The 24,154-nt window shown below is 46.9% G+C and overlaps 1 protein-coding gene across 2 annotated transcripts in view; it reads left to right on the top strand.

Annotated features, from left to right (window-relative positions):
- Positions 1 to 24,154, top strand: part of ZNF536 (zinc finger protein 536) — a 275,952-nt gene that overhangs the window by 97,802 nt on the left and 153,996 nt on the right. The window contains exons 3-4 of one of the 2 annotated variants that reach the window (XM_030941626.1): positions 6,505 to 8,076; positions 16,095 to 16,998. In XM_030941626.1, the coding sequence (XP_030797486.1) occupies positions 6,505 to 8,076; positions 16,095 to 16,102 (1,580 nt within the window). In that variant the 3' untranslated portion in view covers positions 16,103 to 16,998. Of the gene's footprint in view, positions 1 to 6,504; positions 8,077 to 16,094; positions 16,999 to 24,154 lie in introns of those variants that run through there. The other variant, XM_030941625.1, reaches the window with a different exon arrangement.

Genomic DNA, 24,154 nt, shown 5'->3' with positions numbered 1-24,154 from the left:
AATGATGAAAAAATTTTAAAAAAAAAGATCTCCAAAAGAAGATAAGTCTTTTTTTCTTTTTGTTTTGAATTAAAATTCCATCATTTTTCTATTTCCAAGATGAACTAAAAGCCTGGTTTATTCCTCCTCGGTTCCCGATCCTTGCTTTTGCTGCCTTAATGACATCCTAAACTTTTGTTGAAAATAATTGATTGAATTTAAATTTCCTTAAAAGTTGAAGAGGTAATGTTACAGTATAAATTTCCTACCAAACACTAAGTAGGGAAATATCCATTAGTGAAATTAACTACAGTTTCTAGGTAGCTAACAATGTGCTGTATACAGTAGGGCATGGCTAATGAACACTGCAGTGGGTGATATTTCATTATACAAATTAATGCTCACATTTTAATGGGAAAGTCACATAATGAATCTGGGCTTCAGTGACAGCAATTAGAGACACAGATTGTCCCCTTCTGGACAAGGCACTGTTTAGCAATAAGCAGCTGTGTGAAGAGTCTTCAGGTTTACAACATATATATGCTTTGGGGGAATTAGTGTACAATTTATATTAATGTACTGAAGCTTTGCTGCAAAGACACCACCATATTTATCTCTCCTGGTGTTAACTAAGTAAAGACATGGAGAAGGACTGAATAAATATCAAATTGAGGATGCAAATACAGGAAAATACTCAGTTGCTCAACTTAAAAGTGAAACAGTTTTAGAGATTTAGCAAAAAAATAAAAACCAAAAAAAAAAATTAGAAGCATGAATCACGTCTTAAATCTCAAAATGGTTTCCAAAGAGAATAATATGAATCCACCTGTTATTTTTGGAGAGGTGCTGGTGGGAACTTGCTCTAAATAGCTCCAGAATAACTCCCTGGAACAGTGAGGGTTCCATTTACATATCAAGAGCAAAGTAGAGGCTCAGAATTATAAAAGATATGACCATGTAAAAATAGGTACAGTGAACTAATTAAACCACCTGGTCGTATATTTCTAAAAATGGATGATACAGTGACTTGGGAGAGGTTATCAATGATATTTTAAAGCTAAATATATATCTTATGCCATGTCAGTGGGAAGTTGGCTTACTGTTTGGCAGTTCCAATAATTTCATTAATCCCTTGGAATGATGAACTGCAGCTTTTTAATTTCATTATACCTTTTCTAGCAAAACTCTTCTTTCTAGAAATGCATTGTTTGGGCCCACATCTTACTCCTTTAAAATATAGTTAGAGGTTTCCCCGCAGAAGGCTACCAGTGTTTCTGGCTGCTTCCTTTAGTGGGCAAAGGGCTCTATTCTGCACATTTCACAATGACCGCCTGCTCCAGATCCCATCTGTAAAATGGAGCACTGTGACCCTTCAGTGTTTGAAAAGTTTTGAGATAGGTACCAATATTTAAAAATTAAGATACTGCACACAGATATCTCATAGATACGATACTTTTCTTTTATTCTTTTCTTTATTTTAGAGACAGGGTCTCACTCTATCACCCAGGCAGGTGGGCAGTGGTGCAATCATAGTTCACTGCAGCCTTCAACTCCTGGACTCAAGCGATCCTCCTGCCTCAGCCTCCCGAGTAGCTTAGACCACAGTTGTGTGCCACCACACCTGCTTAACTTTTAAATTTTTTGTGGAGATGAGGTCTCCCTGTGTTACAAGCCTGAGCCACCATGCCTGGCCAAGACTTTTCTTGGAAAAATCAAAGGTTGTAGTGCCCACAGTTGGTTAGAGTTGAGTGACACTGTGCTCCAGGAGAGAATGGCTGTTTTGCATACTCATCTAATCTGCCTGGTTCTGCCTGCATGCGAGTGTGTGGCACATATAACAGATAAACACAAAGCAATGAACCACAAACATCATGGAGGTCACCAGAGGACTCAGGACCCCCTGGAAACCTTGGGAGACAACCTGAGTCATCCCCTCAGTAGATGGGACTCATTTATGGCCTAAGTGGCCAATCAATCAACTAGACAGAGCTGCTGGCAGGGTCTGGGGCTGCCTGTACCTTGGGGCCGCCCAGGCAATGCAGGCCTGAGTCTCAGGCAGAGTCCAGCCTTGGTTGGGCAGGGCTAGGCAGGTCCAATGCCTGGCTCCTTTGGCATGGATCTGGCCATGCCTGGAGGCCTGGGATTTGCTAGAGTTAGCCCAGAGAGCTTGGGCAGAAGAGTGCATCCAGATGCAGAGACCTTGGCTGGGAAGCTGTTCTCAGCTCAGGTAGACTCAGCATCTGCCTGTGCCAGCCAAATGAAAGAGTGGACATAGACCGTGCCCTGGAGGCTGTGAAATGTGCTGTTAGGCCTCTCCGCCAGGCTGCCGCCCCACCCCATCTAGGCCAACATTGTGAGAAGTTTGCCTCCTGAGCACTCTGAAATGGGCCCTTTGGGGAAGGAATACCAGGGAAACAGCTGGGATGTTTCCAGTGGAGCACAAAGCCCTGGGGCTGCTGGGGTTCTAAGGAGGTTCCCAGCTCAGCCCCTGGATGTACCTGGCTAGAAACACGCCCTGGCTGGGGCTCACTTTCATCTTCAAAACATTTCCCTGTGCCTCTTGTTGGATAGGAAGCCCAGACACGGGAGCGAGGGCTTTGAGACAGACGGCAGGAGTGGTTCTTCCAATCATTTAGTGATTACGAGGAAATTAAAATTGAGCTTGTTTCTTTGTGAACATAAATCCAAAGGGGAAGGGTTTATCCCCTGGAACAACATGCGGAGCACTTAGCTGAGGAATTGGGATGATCAGAAGAAACCACCCAAACCAAGCCCTTTAGCGACCCGGCAGGAGGTGGAACTGTATAGAGAAATGGACAGAAAGAGCAGGGCAGCCCTTTCATCCCAGTGCAGAAGGCAGAGGAAGCGTGGGTGGAGAGCTTTCTAGAACCTTGCATAGCACGTGCACTCAGAAAACACTTGAAAGCTCATGAAGCAGTCCCTAATTCACCAGGCCTGGGCCCGTGGAGACTCCAGTGCTAGGAATTAGCCTTTCTTGTTTCTCAGCTCTGGCTTTTATTCTCTGGAGCTGTGAGAGCCAAGGCCTATTTTGAACTCTAAAGACAGTGGGTGGAGTGAAGGGGTGCCGTCCTCCTGCACACCCACATGCTATATGTGAGTGTGAGAGTGAGTGTGTGTGCATGAACTCTGCTAGCCTACTATACGATATGTCTCCTCCAAAAGACATGAGAGCAGGGGACCTGGCTCTTTGGATTTTACTCAGTTTCCAGGGCCAAGAAGGGAGGTTGCAGGTGTTTATTCATTCATCCATTGGTTCATTCCATCAAAAAATGTGTGTGAATCAAAATGAAGGTTCCTGAGTCAGTGGGTGACACGTATGTTTATAAGTATTGCTGGCTCTATTCAGGAGACTTAGTTTAGCTCCTAAGTGAGCTTAGGATTGGGATAAGAACCCCACAGAACATGTGCTTCAACATTTCTTATTACAGGTTGAGGAAGAAAAAGTCCCAAGACTGGGATTCTGTGTCCAGTGGAGTTCAGAGTAGCATGGGTGTCCAGTCCCTAGTCCAGATTCTCAAATACCTCCTGAGGTCTAGATTGTCCTCCCTGCTGAACCATTCATGGTTCCCACTTCAAAGGCACTTCCAAGGAAGGCTGCCTATAATGGTTCCCCACTCAGGATCCACAGACGGCCACCTGGGAAAGTCCCAAAAGATCCTAAAACCAAGTTTGCATCTTTGGCCAATTAACTCAGAATGTGGGGAGGAGGGACCAGGTATCAGCACTTTGTCAAGACCCCAGGGCAGTTCCAGGTTGGTTTTTCAAGGGGTTGTCTTTACACTGTCTGCATCAGAATCACCAGGGACACTTAGAAGGCCAACTTCAACTTCTGCCCCCACCCCAGACCCAGGGAATCAGAACCGCTGTGCCTTAGGGCCAGAACTGGTGTCTTAGCACACTCCCCTGGTGGTTCTAAGGCACAATACATGCACAATACAGTTTGAGTACTACCGCTCCTGTGTTCCTTCTTTTTTTGTTGCTGTTGGAGATGGAGTCTCGCTCTGTTGCTCAGGCTGGAGTGCAGTGGTGCGATCTCGGCTCACTGCAAGCTCCGCCTCCCGGGTTCACGCCATTCTCGTGCCTCAGCCTCCCGAGCAGCTGGGACTACAGGCGCCCGCCACCATGCCCGGCTAATTTTTTGTATTTTTAGTAGAGATGGGGTTTCGCCATGTTAGCCAGGATGGTCTGGATCTCCTGACCTTGTGATCTGTCCGCCTCAGTCTCCCAAAGTGCTGGGATTACAGGTGTGAGCCACCGCACTTAGTCTCCCATGTGCCTTTCAAACCTGTATCCGTTGGAAATAGACATGCACATCCTCTGTGCATCCCCACCCAGAAAGGCAGCTCTCCACCTCCCCAGGCTTGAGAGGAAAGTCCACATTCCCCCTCTTTAACTCCTGCTAATGAATGTCCGTGCTTTGTCTACGGCCCCTTTGCCTGCCAGCTGCACGTAATCATTTCCAGGTGCATTTCTAAAACACAACCCGAGTCCCACCCGGCACCTGCGGGCCTCACCTCTGCAGGCTTTCATCGCCCGGCCCTCCCGCAGGGTTTGCTCTCACCCGTAGGCCAGGATCCTGAGTTCCTAGGTAGGCCTGCCTGCTGCGGGTCCCATCACAGCCCCTCTAAGTTTCAGGTACTGCCTCTGTCACACCTGATCACTGGGCTTCCAGGTAAGCTGAATCAGCTGTGACATCCTGCTGCCCAGAAGTGCCCCATCCCAGCCTGGCCTGCGATGCGATGTCTAAAAAGCAGTAGCTCAATGAGTCTGAGTCTAACCCGGGACTGACTTCAAGAAGTGGGAAAATACTGCCTAAAATTCTCTGGACCTTTACCCCAAAAGGGATAGAGACTTCCTCCTAGATCCATGTCATTGGTCTACTTAGAGATGACTGTGGCCTTTATGTTTAGAGAAACGGATTCGCTGCTGGGTTCCCTTCCTAGACTTAAGGGCCACCTCTGAAAGTGTCCAGAAGAGATCTCAGCGGCTCGTAGCACCTGACACTCTTGTTCTGATGAGGCAGGCAGGGTGTCCATGGCTCTGGCATCTCCTGCTCAGACATAACGTGTCATCTCCTGCTCAGAGCCAGGGTGGTGGCCCTCTTGCTCACAAAGTCCATGCCCCCAAATGCCCTGTGCCTGGAGGACTGGGACTCATGCCTTCTGCTGAGACTAGACACAGTGAAATGTCTTCAGAAGACACCATTCACTGATGATTTGCTGTTACTTTTTAGATCAGTCTATTTTATAATAGAACAGAGGAAGAGGAGGGGGAATAGTTGAGGTTCCTAGAAGAAATAATTGTGGATATCGACAGGGCATCATTGTAAATAAGAGAGTGGGGACTGTCACAGTCCCTATTCCTTCCAGAGAGCCTTTTGATTGCAAAGTCTAGAAAAGCCCTGGGATTGCTAACAAATTCTTGAAATATATTTAAATCTGCAGTCGTTTACCTTCTTTCCCTTCTCTGTCCCCCAGTGCCAGCACATGTAAGTTGTCTCTTCTGGTATCTTTCCACATTGTGGAAAGAACAATAGAAGTTGGGGGTGTTGAATTTAAATAAATATTTAATTCATGAAAATTATCTTATATGTTTTAAAACACTCTTTAAAGCTATTTTTATTCTCTAGAAAGCACTTATTATAGGTAAATTACACATTTTACTACCGGAGCATTAGGTTTGCCATTAGTACAAATTTAAGGCACTACAAAGACCAGTAGATAATGTTAATTTCAAATACAGAAACTAAATATATTTTGTGCCCTTTTATTACTCATTTTCTTTTAAGTTTTATTGACTGCTTTTTATCTTAACTATATGTCTTTACATGCTGCAATCATAATGCACTGTAATGGTATTAATATTTTATAGAATCTGTATTTATAGTTCTTTATTTAGAAGCAGTGCAGTAGGTCTGCAGATATCTGAGCCCGTCTGGAATGGTGCCCTCCAAATAATGATAAATTACTTGTGCAGTATGCCATTTGCTAATTATATCCATGATTTACTGCAGAGCAAGACTTAAATCATTCATTTCAGTCTTGCGTAACAGTGCCATAAAATTTTTAGGTTTAAAAATGGTTTCCATGTGTATAATTTAAACAAATTTTAGAGCTATTGTATACACAAAATATTGCAACCACCCATTTGTTACATACTTTCTCTTTTTAAACTTCTACTTTTAATGATCACTGTGGCTGAAATTATTATGCTTAATTTTCATAATCATAGCTTTTAAATCTACAGCCGTTTTCACATGTTAGATAAAGAAAAAGATAGCTAATTGTGTGTAGATAGTATGTCATTCCTGAATAGTCCCAAATGGTACAAAATCATTAAAAAAGCTTAAGAGTACGAATTATTCTTCTATTAAAAAACAGTTGTTCTCTAATTATTAGTTTGAGCTGCTTTGTTTCAAAGAACAAATGTTGATCCTTCTAGCCTCGTTCAGCACACCAAAATGAGATAAATGCCTCTTTTTTTTCTTATATCAAAATCTTGCAGGTGAGAAACCCTACAAGTGTCCGCACTGTGACTATGCCGGCACGCAGTCAGCGTCCTTAAAATACCACTTAGAGCGACACCACCGGGAGCGGCAGAATGGGGCTGGGCCGCTGTCTGGGCAGCCCCCGAATCAGGACCACAAGGACGAGATGTCAAGCAAAGCTTCTCTGTTCATCAGGCCAGACATCCTGAGGGGCGCCTTCAAGGGTCTCCCTGGAATCGACTTCAGAGGAGGCCCTGCATCTCAGCAGTGGACATCAGGGGTGCTCTCGTCCGGAGATCACTCGGGGCAGGCCACCGGCATGTCTTCAGAGATCCCCTCAGATGCTCTGAAAGGCGCCGACCTTCCTGCCAAAAGCACCCACTTTTCCGAGATCGGAAGAGCTTATCAAAGCATCGTGAGCAATGGTGTGAATTTCCAAGGGTCCTTGCAAGCTTTCATGGACAGCTTTGTCCTCAGTTCCTTGAAGAAGGAGAAGGACGTGAAAGACAAAGCCCTGGCTGACCCCCCTTCCATGAAAGTCCACGGAGTGGATGGTGGCGAGGAGAAACCCAGTGGCAAGTCCTCCCAGAGGAAGTCCGAGAAATCTCAGTATGAACCCCTAGACTTGTCTGTGCGGCCAGATGCCGCCTCCCTCCCGGGCTCCTCGGTAACTGTGCAGGACAGCATCGCGTGGCATGGCTGCTTGTTTTGTGCTTTCACAACGTCCTCCATGGAGCTCATGGCCCTTCATCTCCAGGCCAACCACCTGGGCAAAGCAAAACGCAAAGATAACACCATCGGGGTCACAGTCAACTGCAAAGACCAAGCCCGGGAGGCGAGTAAGATGGCCCTGCTGCCCTCAGTACAATTAAACAAAGACTTGGGCCTCTCCAGTATGATTGGCTCTCTAGACTCTGCCTCTGAGAAGATGGCCCAAGGTCAGGTCAAGGAGACTCTGGGGGAGCAGAAGAGCGGCACATGGACCAGCCACGTGGACCCTGCATTTTGTAACTTCCCATCAGACTTCTACAAGCAGTGTGGTGTTTACCCAGGCATGGTTGGCTCGGGGGCCTCCAGTTCCTGCCCCAACAAGGAGCCTGATGGAAAGGCCCTCTCTGAAGAGGATGCCCCCATCCTGATCCCCGAAATCACGAGTAAGAACACTACTGATGACCTCTCCGACATCGCCTCCTCAGAGGACATGGACTCCTCCAAGGGAGAGAACAACGATGAAGAGGATGTTGAAACCGAACCGGAAATGATGACCAAGCCACTGTCTGCCCTCAGCAAAGACAGCAGCAGCGATGGCGGGGACAGCCTGCAGCCCACAGGCACCCCCCAGCCCGTCCAAGGACTGGTCTCACCTTTATCCCAAGCACCAGAGAAGCAGTGGCACAGCCAGGGTCTTCTCCAAGCCCAGGACCCCTTGGTGGGCCTGCCAAAGCCGGAGCGGGGGCCGCAGAGCCTGGACAAGCCGATGAACATGCTGTCGGTCCTCAGGGCCTACAGCTCTGATGGCTTAGCAGCCTTTAACGGACTTGCAAGTAGCACAGCAAATTCTGGATGTATCAAGAGGCCAGACTTGTGTGGTAAGTTTTAGAATCCTCTTCCTATAGTTCATTTCCCAAAACATCAGTGCTGAATTGTGCATTTTTTTAAAACAAAAATGGGGTGGGCTTATCCATGAGCAAATTTTGAATGAAATATTAGAAAAAACCCTCAATGCTATATCTGCAATGTAGACAATCATAAAAGTCCATTTTGTTTAGAAGTTTTAGAACTCATACTTTTGTGTTCCAATTTGCATTATAATGTACTAAAATGCCTGTACAGAAGGCATGGAAAAGGGGGTGGTCTCTCACCATGTGAACTACTCCTGTTTGCCATCTAGAACTTGAAGGGGGGAAAATCAACTTACAAAACAAAAATGAAAAGAGACATGGTAACTTGCAAATTCTTCAGTTTTTCAATTTATGCAAAAGATGCCTAAAGACAATTCCTTACTGCTTTGCTAAGCCAAATCTGCTTTCTTAAACTTGTCTTTTATTGACTTAGAGGATACTAAAATCATATCACACTAACCACAGTATAGAAATAAAGCGACCTTCTCTCCAAAGAGGGAGATGGTTTCTGGGTGTTTGTGACTCATTTTTAGACAAACCAAATGGCAGTTACTGTGACTTTGGCCTTCTGCGCTTGCCTTCTGTTTGTCTGTCTGTTCACCTGTCTGTCTGTTGTTCTAACAAGACATGTACATTGTGAAGTCCCTGAACAGTAGTGATGTGACCCTGTGCATCTTGGATTCATGCTTGTCTGATCCTGTAGCAAACTGACACTTCTTTAGCTCCTTAAAGCATATGGGTACCCAAAAGGAATTCCAGATTTTAGAACATAATGGTAAATTTAAGGACTAGGTTTGGATCAAATGAATGTTGGGGTGGTCGGGGGAATCAAAGTCATTCTCTTGGCACCCAGATATCCATATTTAAAGCCTTTCTCCGAAAAGAAGCTCAATGTATTCTTCTGTTTGAAACCAGCCCCAAATATCCTCACCAGAGACAAATGACCATGATACCTTTCCATCCGTAATTTATGAATGGATATCTATAATTTTACTTCACCTGTGGAAGGAAGGCAGGAAGGCAGGGAGGCAGGAAGGCAGGAAGGCAGGATGGAAATAAGGAAGGGAGGGAGGGAGGGAAGGAAGGAAGGAAGGAAAGAAGGAAGGAAGGAAGGAGGGAGGAGGGAAAGAAGGAAGAAAGGAAAGAAAAGGGAAGGAAGGGGGAAAATAGAAGAGAATATTTTTGAACCTCAACATCGTGTTGTTCCTTTAAGCACAGAGCAGAATTCAGGAAGCTAGACTCTGGGTTCATAATTTAGATTGATATATTTCTTTTATTCCTCTTCTTCCCTAATTCACTAGGAACTGAATCAAGCGGTCAGAAATATTTTTTTGAATTGTCGAAAATCACTAAATGGATTTCTGACAGCTCAAAAAAATATTGACAGTTCCTTATGCTGAATGATTCACAAGGCCCATTAACCACTACCCCCAGATCTATTTTTAGCCATATACAATTCATTACTTTTGAAGCTGTTAAAAACAATACTTAAAAGAAGGGAAAAAAGTGTTTTATGTCAGTCCAAATCTTTTCCTTTTTTTTTTTTAACTGGTGGAGCAATGTTTAAGGCTTTTTTTTTTTTCATTGTTGTTTTAGGTTTGTGATTGGGGTGGTTTCTTTTTTATTGTTGTTTAGAGCCTTTTTTTTTTAAAGTCTATTTTCAGTTCTTTCAACTACCTACGTAGGACCATAGTTCCTGCCAGGAATCCATGCATCAGAAAAGATCAAAACCTGGCATGTTCATGAGCTCATTATTATTGAAATGAGCTCATATTACCCCTATTAATTTTCCCATCTTCCTATCAGTAATGAAGGAAGGCTGCCTGGCTCGAGGAAGTTTGCCCAATGGTATCCTTTCGCACCAGGCAAGGTTGAATGGGAAGCCAACTTCAGGGAACCTGCCGGGTCTTGAGAGCCTTTTAGCTATGGGCTGCAAGCTCTTAGGCACTTCTCACCTTTTCCCAAAACAGCAGCACACAACACGCCCCTGACATTTCCCCACTATGTGCAAGCCCCGTTGCTTAGTCCACCTTTCAGCCTTTGGGCAGCAGACCCAGGGATGTAAGCTGTGCCCCTCACCCCCCGCCTCTTTCATGGGACTTGGGGACCCTCATGCCAGCCAAGCTTGAAGGCTTCCTGGTTGCTTCTGCATCAGAGGGTTCAGGCCCCTTGTCCCACCTTCCACTCCTGGGAAGATACTGAAACTGACTGTGGCCACAAGCTGCCTATTTTTAGAGAGTGTGAGTTCTGCATTCCGTTTGGCCCCATTTCTTCTGCCTCCTCTTGCTTTAGTTTGGAAGCAGGCAGGAAAAGATCCTCCCTGGCTCTTGCATTTGCTTGGGGATGGGGCCACTGCCCTCTTGCCTCTCGGATGGGTCTGGCTCTGCCAGTTCTTATCCCACTCTCCCCATATCTGGCCCACCATAATTGCAGTTCTCTTCTCATTTTCTTGCGGGCAACTGTGGTATCCCAGAAGGTCCAGACATATTCATCCTTTCTAAAAGTTACCATCTAGGAGGAACACACAAATCCACATGGGCTGTTTTTTGTTTGTTTGTTTGTTTCTTAAGTAGTGTAATTCACTCTCTTTTTAGCATGACAAGAAGCACAAGTGACATTTGTAAGCTTTAAACCCCCACTAGCTTCCCTTTGCAAGGGTGGAAGTGATATTGGCACAATGAATAAAATATTTCTAATGTTTATTCCTCCTTCTCTTCTTCACTCAAAGTAGATACGGGTTTCTAAATCCGCCTACCAGGCTGATCACTATTTCTCCTTAAGAATCTGGGCTTTGTCAGACCAAAGCGTCATTCCTAGATTTCTCATTTCGGGTGGATAAAGTTCAGGGCTGGTTTTGTCTGGTTAGTAAACCTAAATCCCCACTTTCATGATTATAGAAACAGGCTTATAGGAGGAGCTAATGTTCCTGTGTTTCTTAAGGAAGAGCTCTGTTCTCAAGGGGTGTAAAAGTGTTTGAAGAAGCATCAGAAATACCTAGTTCAAATCATATAAGCTCCCCACAGATCTCAGCAGCTCCTTCAACCCTTGCTGTTGATTTGGAGAAGGTGGCGTCTTACCCTAGTCTGTGGGTGATACTCATATTGCAGGCTGTACTTTCAGGATCTTCTGCCATTTCTGCATGCCTTCTTCCTAACTTTTAAAACTCTGGTCCTAAATTCCTTGGTGCCATAGAGCCAGGGTCCCGGCCAGTGTGCCCTGCCTATCCTAACAGCCAGTGGATTCCTAGCTCTGGTGCAGAAGGAGAGCCACTGAAGGGAGAAGCCAACCCAGCCAGTTGGGTGGGGAGATGCCTGTTGCATATGACAGTGTTGAGAGCTTGAGTGGGAATTTTCTAAAGCTCTTTCCACAGAGGATAGCACACTGCCTGTCAGAGACATATTATAATAATCCCAAGGAAGAGGTTAAGTCATCTTGGATTAAGCCAGAGGACAGGCATCCTTGTTTCCACAGTGGGTCAGATCCCACTAGGAGTCTGATCTCATTATAGGAAATCCCACTCCTATCAAATCCTTAGTTTCTTGAGGTGACTTCCAGTCTCCAGGAACGAGTCACGTTTCTTTATTCTGTCAAAGAACATAATGTACAAGGGTGCTCCAGTGCCATCGGAAAACTTGGATGTGCCCTTGGTTTTATAGGAATGTTTGACCTTGGTTTTGTAATGGGACAGGCTCCACATGAGTATTGAAAGGTAGAGAGAGGAAGGCCAGAGCAGTGTTTGCATCCACGGACAAAGCAAGGCAGATAAGCCCAGTTCAGCTTGAGAAACGCTAATGCACTGTTGGGTCGGCACTTGGCTTGGAAGGGGCAAGCTTCCGTGTGCACACAGCACCAAGGCTGGTCTGCACAGCACCCATGGGGCCCGCTGCATGGAGCGGTTAAAGAGTGTGTTTCATCCGGGATTTTGTGGATTTGGACAGCAACCAGATCACCCTTACTCCTTGCCTTTCAAACCGAAGACAGACGGCCAGGGCATGGAGTTGTTGTATGTCAGGTCTCCCAAGCAGGCTTTGCACTGTGTCCTTTGGCGGACCCAGGGGTAGGCAGGACAGAGAATGAGTAACAGATGAACGGGAAAGCAGGGAAAAGAACACACTCCCCTTTGCCCCAAGGAGCTCTGCTCTGTAGTGACTGCCACTCAGGGAAACCTGGCTGAACTGGGAGCATCTGTGAGCAGGCTGAGGGCAGGCACTGCGGCTCACACCTGTAATCCCAGCACTCTGGGAGGCCAAGGGAGGGGCATCGCTTAAGCCCAGGAGTTCAAGGCCTCTGTGAGCTAGGATTGTGACATTGCACTCAAGCCTGGGTGACAAAGCGAGACCCCTTCTCTAAAATAAACATGAAGTAAATAAATATCAGCATGTTGATCATGGGCACAAGGCCCTATGTGCAGTGGTACCAGACCTAGTGACCCAATGGGCCTGGGAGGAAGTGAGGGAGAATGCAAGCCCACTAACAGCAGTCGTGCTAACTTCTCTAGCTTATCATCCTCAGGTTATTGGGCAACTGGCTTCCCCAACCCAAATTATACCTGAGGCTATGGAATAAGGGTACTCTGGGCTTCCACGCTAGTGAAATGATTGGGACCCACCCCCAAGAATTCAGGCCCACTGAAACCTCTTCAATTTACATATTTTTAAATGTGTGATGAATGAACCAGGACAACCAAAGCTGAACTCTCTTAAAATGTGACTTCTCTTCTCCCTAAGCCTTATGGCATTCTTGGCATAGGCATCTACTTTTTTTTTTTCTTTTTTTTTTGAAGATGGAGTTTTGCTCTGTTGCCCAGGCTGCAGTGGAGTGGCACGATCTTGGCTCACTGCAACTTCTGCCTCCCGGGTTCAAGCGATTTTTCTGCCTCAGTCTCCCGAGTAGCTGGGATTACAGGCATGCACCACCACACCTGGCTAATTTTGTATTTTTAGTAGAGACAGGGTTTCACCATGTTGGTCAGGCTGGTCTCGAACTTCTGACCTCAGGTGATCTGCCCACCTCAGCCTCCCAAAGTGCTGGGATTATAGGCATGAGCCACCATGCCTGGCCAATACCTACTCTTTTACCAGCTACTCAGTCTAAAGCAACAGGTAGCAAATATTTTCTTAAAGGGCCAAAGAATAAAAAAGTATTGGCTCGCAGGCCATGGGGTATCTGGCGACAACCCAATTCTGCTTTGGAAGTAGCACCGCAGCCACCATAGGCAATAGGAAAATGACGGCTGTGGTTGTGTTCTATTAGAACTTTAGGTACTGACACAGGCAGTGCACTGGAATTGGTCCACAGGGTCTTAGTTGGTCAACACCTGCTGTGGTGTAAAGAGAAATGTGTTCCCGTGGTCATCCCTAGGGAATGAATCATGCAGAAACTAGTCCTCTGTTAGTCCACTGGACGGTGAGATGGTGATGGGAGACCTCTCATCAGCAGCAGCAGGGCCCCATCCATGGTCTGGTAATGCCAAAGCCAGAGACGTGAGAGAGACGTTCCAGAGGTAGAGGACTTGTTGACCCAGATGGGCTGGTGCCTTGTTTCTGGGAAACCACACCTCTGTGTATACATTAAAGACTTCCAGGAGAACACCCCAGCGCAGTGCAACCCAGAGCTGCCCCCTCACAGCCAGCACACACAGAAGAGGAAGGAGGCAGTGGCTATGTGTTGTCTCTGAAGCCAGCTTGCTCTGTGAAAGCCCGTTTCCTCACTGATGGAAGGACGCGTAGGGATGAAATACATGATAGAGATAAAAGAGCTTGGATCAGTGCTTCTCAGTTGAGTTTGCATGACGTTGCGGAGCTCAGCATCCACGTGAAACTGTTGCAAGGAGATGATGTCAGTGTGCAAACATCTTCGGGTCGCAATCGTCCCATAAGCACGGCAGCCATCAACCTTACCTCCATCAGTGTTAGAGAGGCATGTTTCATTTCCTCACTTCGGCCGTGATGAATGGTTGATAGCTCTTTCTTGGTACGTGGGGAAGTTTGCTTTGAAGATGATTCTAGCAATTTTATGATGACCTCCCATCCCAATGGTTACTCCATTCTGTTACTGATACCAGGCAAGTGCTTGCAGGTAGGAAGAGTCCTGCCCCGCCTCAGTCTTTGACCAAGAAATGGCAAAGGTCTGCAGTCAGTTAGAGACTTGTAAGGAGGCCATGGCTGGGGTATGAAATACACAGTGAGGGCCGCATATGCTCAGACACCCTGAGTGTAGGCTGTGATACACAGTCTATGGCTACTGGTACATTTTTCATCTTGTGCAAGGGTCCACAATGTGGCCCAGAAGCCAGCAGGTTCTGATGAACCAGGGAGGTGAAGGTAGGAAAATGGCATAGGAAGACAACCACAAAATTCCAATCTGCCAAGTGTGTGGGAGTGCAGGCTGTACCCAGCTAGCATGAGAAGGCAATTGGCTTGGGGGTGTGGGAGACCTGGGGCATCTCCACCGCAAGATCTTTTTGTCTCTGCTGCCGCCTTACTTTATTTAAAGACAAATGTGCTCTTATACCTCTTCCTCTCCTTTTTTGTGAGCTGATTCTTACATGGATTGGCCTCAGAGACTATGGATAAAGCACACCTTTGCATTCACCTCCTTTGCCCAACTGGATAATTTACAGATGAGCAATTGACCTCTACCGTCTGGCCTGCTCTCATTCGTACTGTGTGTCCAGGGCCTGACATTAGACCCCAGGAGGGAGGACCATTTGGCCTGCCTTGAAGTCCAAGGGCAGAACCTTGTGAGTTAATGCAAATCACCGCCCTGTTCTGCCCCTGCTGGCTGCCTCACAACCTGCTGCAGAGCTTTTCTCTTTGACTCTGGAGGGACAAACACAGGCAGTGTCCCCTGGGATCTCCAGCACCTGGAGCGGGTTCTCCCCAACCCTCCTCCAGAGCCCTGCTGTGTGCACTGTGTCTGATGGAGAGGCAGCCTCTCTGGATGGCAGCTCTCTCCAAACTCCAAAGGCATTCTTCTTCTGTTCTCCTTCCCTCTTTTTAAATTAAATGGGAATGCCACTGACGTGATGTCGTTTGCACTGCAGGATGACAGAACTGTTGTGTGAATACCATTGTATTTGCCAAATGGTCCACTCGTCATTTCAGAACAAACAAATGGATGGTGTCTGTAAGTCGGCAAACACTGGTGACATTTAGCCTTGTTTATGTTCCTTTCCTTTTGCTGCATATTTTTGGCTCCAGAAGCTACTGGCTGAATCAACAGGGCCTCTGAATCAGGAGAGAAGTCTGGTAGCATTAATTTTAGTTGCTATGTCCGTATTCTCTTTGAATTGCATGAATCCTACTGCTCAGGACCAAGCCTAGCCTAGGTGAGAGGAGAGGGCAATCAGCCTCTTTGGTTCAAAAAAAAAAAAAAGAAATATATGTATCTTTCCCCACCCCTGGTAGTGACTTAAGATTGGGAGGAAGGAAGAGAGTATTGAGAGAAGAGAGTGTTGTCGGAAAAGACACCCACATCACTGAGGAAATTTAAACCCTCCAATCAGACCCAGCCACCGCCATCTGAAATAGGAACGGTGTGAGCCCATCCTTTCTTAAGTGGGTGCAGGTACCCTGGGTCTAAGCCTTGGCGTCTACCTTTTAAACTGCTGAATCAAAGTGCTGGTTGAAACTGACAACTATATCTAGACACAGGCTACATCTTATCTGCTGAAGGCATCAGGTTTTTTCTTTTTCTTTTTAATTTCAGATGTTGTGTGCAAAGCCCAGGTTTCAAATAAGCAGTAATTATCTCCTATTACTTAGTGCTGATCAACAGCACCTCTATGTCTAATTGCCAACCTGCCCTAATCATGTTGACTATTCTTGCTTTAGCCAGAGACAGAAGGACCAAATTTTATAAATACCACTTTATTGTCATCATTCCATTAAACAATTAGGGAATGTGGCCCTGCCCTTGCTTTCAAATGCCTCTAGCCCTGATGGTTTCTGGATTATTTAATAAATCTGAACATTTTCTTGCAGGTAAGTGACACTCCCTGTCCTAGTCGGTCTATCTGGACTTGCCCTTGTCTGTTCGTGGTCCTCGGTGGTTATCTGCAGCTTGTTAATCGTGTAAAGTCAAGAGAAGAATGTATACACATATGTGTGTTGAATAAATAATTACTATTGGCATAGGTATGTGTATACACACGGCGCACCAACCTACAGTATATATAGCAGAGAATCAGAGGCTAAAAATATTACCCCATATGTTCCACTATTAGTCATGGATTGCAAAGGCTTAGTAACTTGAGCAGGAGAGAAAACTCCCTCAAAGTCGTAAATCCTGAGTGACAACTGCTGGTGGATGACAGATCCCTTCACCTGTGGGCAACCTGGCTGGGGGTGGGGTCTGTTCCACCAGCTCACCTGAGCGTGTAGAGGTGGGTCCTGCAATGGTCTCGTGGGTATTACTGCTTGTGTCTGATTGTCCTGTATTTTGTAACACTTTAGAAGAATACAGAAAAGTGCAGTAATTCTCTTTCTCCATAGTATTTAAGCAGAAATATTGCTAGTTTAATATTGTGTCAGGTTGTCCTATTAACCAGGAGCAGATGACAGTAAAATTTCCGTGAATAGCACCTTGACATCTACAACCTAAAAATGGTGATTGAAGCGAAATGTGTAAACTTGTACTGGGTGATCGTGTGCTTTGGAACGGAGTATTGTTGAAGTAATTAGAAGATATATTAAGGTGTTCCTGGTAATGAAGGCATGTAAGTTATAATAATTGTAGCTTTCTGAATAAGTGTCAAACTATATCTTTAAGTGTGCTGTATGCTGAGTTACAAGTTAGGTCATTTATGAATGGAATGTAAAATAATACTAAAAATGCTTCAATAACTTATCTTGGTATTGCTAATAAAAAAAAAGCTGTGAAACATTAGTGTAGTTTTGAGTCATTATGTTAATTCATTCCGCAACACCCCCCTCACCCCCTGACATTCTTCTCTCTGTTGGAAGCCTCAACAGGACATTCAGGGAATGCCATTTACCCTGTTTCTTGGGCTGTTTGCCTGGGCAGATCGTTGCATTTTTCTATCCACCCTTAGGTGGGTCCTGTGAGTAACAATTCATAAACATGCAAGTGGAAAAGGACCTTCCAATTTGGGTGGATGACTGTGGCGGGTGGGGAAGAGCCAGGCGACACGGGCCCGTTTCTCTGTACAAGTGACTTTTAGGTGTCTAGGCCCCACAACCGCCCATGGGAACTGTGGCTGGGGCGGTGGTGGTGGGGGTACTTGGGCACGGAGTACGCAGGTCATCATGCCCCATCCCAGATGTGGAAACAATGACACCCAGCCTTCCTGCAGCAAATCTGAACATGTTCTTTTCATCCTGTGAAGGGGTAGTTTGTAATGAAGAGACTCAGGATTCGTGGAGGTGGAATCTTTATATTCTGCTGACCTTTTTGGGCTGTACCTGTGTTTGCTGCAACAGGCTTTTGCCTGTTCTTCCACTTTGCCTCCTGGTGGGGAGAGAGGTACGGGAAGGACCAATTTTGCTTTTTGCTTGTGTTGCTTGGTTTTGTGGTCCGTGAGCTGGACTTTAGGGTCCTACCATTTCAACGGTGTTTCCAAGCTTCTTTGCTTGGGTGTGTTTTGTAAACTTCTAAATTCAATGACCATCCTTGCGCCCTTGTCTAACTGGTCCTGTTGGGGGACTCGGGGTAGGACACAATCTCAAGCCCCAAGTCCGTTCTTCACAACCCCAAATAAATAAAGTGTCCTCTGTGTGACAAGGGAGCGGAAAGCCGGAAATGCCCATTGGACAACCCTGGTCTCCACAACAGGACAATTGCATCACCCTAGCTGGTTGAAACATTGCCTCCTGTATTTCTCATAACACCTTTTCAAGTGACCCTGACTCCAAAGACCACATTATGGCATTAGGTTGTCTCTTATTTTGGGAAAGAGGTAAAAAGTGAGAGATTCGGAGTCTGAGAAGACATGATAAAAGCTTCAAAGAGAAAATGTCGATTGTGAAGAAGGTTGTCAGATTTCCTGGTGGTCAGTGCCCACGACTGCTGCCTGATTCCCTTCATATGAAGCTGGGAGTGCGTACCATGGGTTCCTATGGAAACTGTGATGGATCCCTAAATGCCTAGCAAAGGTAAAGTGAGTGACCCTAACTTCCAGGCCCCAGGTCTGCGTGGCCACATTTAAGCAGGGCCAGTTTCCACTGCCAGTGTATGTAGGCCAAGCCTGCCAAGAAGTAGGGCCCCAGGAGAGGTTTTTCTTTATTTGCAATGATGTCCCCTGAGTCTGAGGACCTGCCCCAAGGGGAATGGGGTGCACATCGAGGGAAAATTCCTCCAAGCCTTTTTCTCGGGGCCTCTGTCCAGGGCTGAGCACACTGTTCCTGGCATTGCCGGTCATGTACACCCCACTACCCACTTCCTGCAAACCTGGGGGCACCACAGCTCCCGTGGGTTTTACCAGTCCTTCTGGGATGGGGCCCAGAGGGGTATAGATGGAACGTGGGGGCTGGGCTTTGGAGGCAGAGGGAGTGCAAAGCCAATGAGGGAGAGGCTGCTGAAGGGAACGGATCTTCCTAGCCTCTTGCGTTGACAGCCTGGAAGGCTCCCTGGAGCCATGTATTCAGGCGTCTGCTGTTCTTTCTTCCTTTCCACGGGGACCCAATCACCCTAATGGAATCTCCAAGCTGGGGGACTCGGAAGCATTTCTGTTTCGAAAGCAGGGGGTATTTCCTGAGTTGCTCCCCAGTGGAAACTTCTCAAGCTTAGAGGAGGCCTGTGTGGATTCTCATTCTCCTATTTTATGAAGCCAGCTCTGTCCTGCTCCCCATCTTCTCATTTCAGCGCAGTCATGCCGTGCACTCCCCCTGCTTCCCATCCACCTCCTCCTCATCACCCCCATCCCTGGGTGATGACTCCTTTCTCACCAGTTGCGTGTTCTTGGGAATATCCCGTCTTCTGCCTGCCGGGGAGCTAGGTGGATTCAGTTCTGTGGAATGAGCCAACTTCATTTCACAGCTCTGCAAGGGGGTTGGGAATTCTGTTTCTTGTGTGTTCCTTCCCCCAAGTCACCGTCCATCCCCAAGTGGGATTATTATAACAAGCCCCCCTTCCCTGTATACTACCATCCATCCCCACACCTCCCCCATAAACCATCATCCATCCCTACATGGATATATAACAAGCCCACCTCCCCTGAAAACCACCGTCCATCTCCACGTGGGATTGTAACAAGCCGACCTTCCCCTAAGCCACCACCCATCCCCACATGGGATTATAACAAGCTCATGTCCCCTGTAAACCCACCCATCCCCACATGGGATTACAACAAGAGCATGTCCCCTGTAAACCACCATCCATCCATACATGGAAATATAACAAGCCCACCTTCCCCCAAGCCACCACCCATCCTCACATGGGATTATAACAAGCTCATGTCCCCTGTAAACCCACCCATCCCCACATGGGATTACAAGAAGAGCATGTCCCCTGTAAACCACCATCCATCCATACATGGAAATATAACACCTTCCCCTAAGCCACCACCCATCCACACATGGGATTATAACAAGCCCCACCTGTTTGAATTCAGACCTGGAACAAATGTAAACATCATCCATTGGATCTACCCTCAGCTTGAGACCCGGACCCTTCCTAACATGAACCCCCTGGTCTGGATCAGAGACCCCCCTCTCTGCCCCATAGTATATGGAGCAGAGTTCCAAGGAGACATCTGTGACTTAAGACGAGAGAGGCCAAGGAAGGGCAGGGTGCCTTGCAGTAGCAGTAAGAGAGTCTTCAGATCCACTTCTCTATTTACACATGTTCGGAAGTGTGTTTGCTTTGATGAGATTGTAGATATTCTGGTTGGAGAAAAAGAATCTAAATGTTAGGAGATGATTATTCCATAAGTATAGTCACTTTTTCTCAAAGAAACTTCCCGATGATTAAATTACATCCCCAAATCAGCAGCAGCGCATTGGCAATATTGTCTCTGCGTAAGCAGATTCTGCCTCTGGAGCAAGGGATGCGCATTTTCAAGGTTAAAGTTGGGGAACTCTGCACAGCTATTTCATTAGCAAAAATAGCCATTTGTGCATCCAGACATTGGCTGGCTTCACGAGGGGTTTGTCTTTCATGTTCTTTGTGGAGTTGTCCAGACACACCCATCTAATGGTAACTCACTGCTCACAAGGTTAAGTTTTCTTTTTGAACTTCTGTTGTTGTCAAATTAACATAATATGCTCTCAATTATCCACATAAAAGGAAAAAGGCAACCAAGCGGGGAAAGCAAATTTGCAATTAATTTACCAAATTATTGCTCTTTTTATATGATGGACAAGTCAGTTTTTTCTTGAGTCAAGGGATTTGTCTGTCCTGAGGAGAGAGCTGGGGCTGACCACCAGGACAGGCCACTCCAAGGTGCACCCTGCACGTGGAGAAGGGCTGAAGGTGGTTTTGCTGGGGTGCAGAGTGGCCCCGGTGGATAATTAGGGACTCACACTAGGATGAGTTCTTTCTTGTCAAGTAGAGGGGCCGTTAGTCTTCTCAATCCCCTAAGACTTCTTCAGTGACCTAGTTGGGGTCTCCCTAGAGCAGATCCTGAGGTAAGGACCTGGATACAGGCAGTAGATGTGGGAGGTGACCCAGGAAGCATGAGTGAGGGAGCAGGGAAGGGAGACAGAGAAGGCAGGTAAACCAACAAGCACAGATGCACTCATGAGAGGGTCAGTACTGTAGGACTATAGGGGCTCAGCCCCTTTGGGGGTCCTCTAAGGTACTGTGTAGAGCTCCCCTTGGAACAGTCTCTTCAAGGATTGAAGGAGCCGGGGTATTTACACACCAGCTCTGTGTCTCCCAGCAACTAAGGGTCCCTCCAGCACACCTGATGGCCAACCATCCTTCCCATAGTGAGAGAAAGACCTCAGGCAGAAAGAAGCAAGGGGCCATTGGCATTGCCAGATAATCAGAAGGGAAGGAGTGAGGAACCAACAACCAACAGTGTCTGCTTCAAGTAGGAACGATTCTACACCCTCCTGAATCCCTTGTAGAAAGTCGCAGACCAACCAGAGCCACGGATGAGAACAGATGTGCGTGTCATGGCTCCTGTGGGGAGGGAAGGCGTGGCCTCTCAGCTTAGGGGCCGGGTTACTGGAAGAATGATGGGCAGGCTGGCCTGGGGGTCAAGAGACGAAGCACCTTGCAGCAGTCATGTTCCAAGGAGCTTAGACAACTCACGTATCCTCTTTGGGCAGCATTTTCTTGTCAGTTAAAGGAGGGAACATTCCAGATGTCTGCTCCGGACCCTCCTACGTCTTAAACTCTATAGTCTCCACCACCCTTTTCTAGTCCTCACTTTTCAGATGACCCATGGGGACCCTGTCAGTCCTGGAGTCCCCATACCAGTAGGGTCCCTGAGATATGTTCTGGTTTTCCACAAACATAAGAGTGTGCGGGATTTCCATTTGGGCAAGGCCATCTGCCATTCCAGTGCACCGGCATGTAAAACTTGCCTTATCCTGAAGATATTTCTATTAAATTAGAAGAAGACCATTGAGGATTTTCTCTTTAAATTCTGGAAGTCTGTCAAAATAGAAAAAGAAAAGAAAAAAGGAGATCAATGAAACTGGATTTTCAGCTCATGGAAGTGCAAGAAAAACCTGATTATTTGACTTTTTTTCTCTTTTCTTTTTCAACCTGTTGAGTTCACAGTTGAGCTTGAGAAAGAAGATTGTATTTTTTATGATGATCAGGTTATCTTCGAGCGCTTTGCAGATACCAATGTGTGAATCCAGGGGGTCCCTTTTGGATATAAGTGCCTCCTACTTCCTTTCAATACACGTACCCGTCACAATTAGAGGGTGGGAACCCGGGCACTGAGAGATGCGGGCTCAGGTTCTCATCTTGCACTCATGGGGCATGGAAGCAGTTCACATTCACTTCCTTCTGAGCCTGTGACCATTCTACTTTTCCATCCTGAGAATTCCCTTGGTCACTCAAAATCACTCTGGGCTTGCAAGCCCGGGGTAGTTTGGAACACTACGCACTATCTCCACATGGGAAACCCTCAAGTCCTTGGTGTTTTGCTTTCAACTGGACATCTTGTCATAGGCATTTCTTAATGCAATTGCCTCAGTATTATCCATCAAATGAGGCACTCGTGTATCCTTTAATAGAATAAAGTGAATATGAAGAACTTGGAGGTTGTCGAGTCACCCTCATTTCAATTATTTTAGGCTTTCGGAAAGCCATGTAGGCTCCAGGCAGAGCTTCGATGAAGAGCCAGAACCCACTAAAACCCTGACAAGTGGCTGGAGAATCTGGGCAGGCTATTATAAATCATTGTGCCCCGCCCTCATCCTTGCCAATTTGTACTCACCGCTGGAAGGCCTCTTTCTGGATGGACCACCTGGGATTCTTCCCATCCCTGGGGTGAACACATCTGGAGGTCTGTTGGGGAACCCATATGATAATTCAACAAACCCATTCCTGCGATGGACAGACACACCTCCATTGGCTCCAACTGAGCTGTTTTCACTGTTTTCTAGTGGTAAAAAGTATTTACCATTAGGAAATTTTAAAAAATCATTTCTGGTGGCCAATCAGTGGCCAAGATTCTTGTATCAGTGGCTTTTGGATTACATTAAGACTTTGGGCTCTAGAACTGTCCTTTCTAAATGATACCCAGTAATTTAATTTTAAATCACAAAGGGAATTTCCTTGAGGCTTTTGAGGTAAATGCCCCTGCAAAGTGAATGATCCCCTCTAATTCACACAGGTTAAACACCTGGATGTCATGTTGGGGTGGTTTTGTGAAGTCCTCAGTTTTATTTTGTGACAGTGGATTTTGCAGCAGGAGGTGTTGTGTGAGGTGGGTGATGGGACTGGGGTTTGCCAGGCAGGCTGACCTCACATCCCAGAAGACACAGGAGGGAGAGGTGCTGGGCGTGATGGATGCTCCAGTGGTGGGAAGAGGGATTCCTATGGGCCCCTTCCCCAGCCTGACAACCCCTGCAGATGAGCCCAAGGACAGGCTGGGGCCCACAGGCCTGGAACCTCCAGACGGACACAGATGATTCCCACCATGTCAAGGTGTCTCTGGGATGGGGCTGTGAGGAGGCATAGCCCCAGGGGCCTGGGATGGGGGCACCGAAGGAGAAGGAGCGTGCCACAGAGGACCTGAGGGCTAAGGGGTAAGAGAGAAAATAAGTAAGAAGAGAGTAGAAGAGAAATGATGGAGGTTGCATCCGGAGGAGAGGAAAGAGTAGAAGAAATGGATGAAGAGGAGAGAGAGAGAGAGAGAGAGAGAGAGAGAGAGAGAGAGAGAGAGAGAGAGAGAGAGAGAGAGAGAGAGAGAGAGAGAGAGAGAGAGAGAGAGAGAGAGAGAGAGAGAGAGAGAGAGAAAGGAGGCCAGTAGAGACGAAAGGATCCTGGCAGTGAAACTTTCCTGAAGCCTCCTGGGGCTGTAGGTGCACAGGCTGATGGGATGGGTCCTCCCACTGCTGGTGGTCCTGGTGGTCGGGCTGGGGAGAAGGGTGCTCAGTGGCTGTGGGTAGAGATGTTGGGGAGGGTCAGGGAGACCCCCGAGTGCAGCTCCTGGCGCTCCGGCTGGAGCTCCAGCAGCGACTTCTCCCGCTTGCTCCACTCCCACCGCCAGTTTCGGGAGGAAATGCTGCAGCTTAATCAGAATTATTTACAAGATAATGGTCCATTGTTTGCACTGAGACAGATGTTGTCTGTGGGAACTTTGTGTTTTATGCTCTTTTCCCTGCTCTGCCTTCACTGGGTGCAGATGGGATGGAAGTAATGTGAGTTATGACTCCAAGGATTGGAAACAGGGAGATGCTCCACTCCTGCCTGGGCTCGGCTGGGCCACAGAGCTGGGCTGGCACCAGGCGGGCAGGGGTGGAGAACAGCCACTGTGGCTGCAGGGCTGTGATTAAGAAGGTCTTATTTCCTAGAGGGATGGGTCCGTGCCATTGCCTTGTCCGGGAAGAACTCTGATTAAGATGCACTTCTGTTTGTTGCATTGGGAGGTCACCGCTGACATCTCAAACGAGGGTGG

This window comes from Rhinopithecus roxellana, chromosome 12 (genome assembly GCF_007565055.1).
Source record: "Rhinopithecus roxellana isolate Shanxi Qingling chromosome 12, ASM756505v1, whole genome shotgun sequence".
Classification (NCBI taxonomy): domain Eukaryota; kingdom Metazoa; phylum Chordata; class Mammalia; order Primates; family Cercopithecidae; genus Rhinopithecus; species Rhinopithecus roxellana.
Note: the sequence above shows the minus strand (reverse complement) of the source record. Positions and strands in the feature narration are given on the sequence as shown.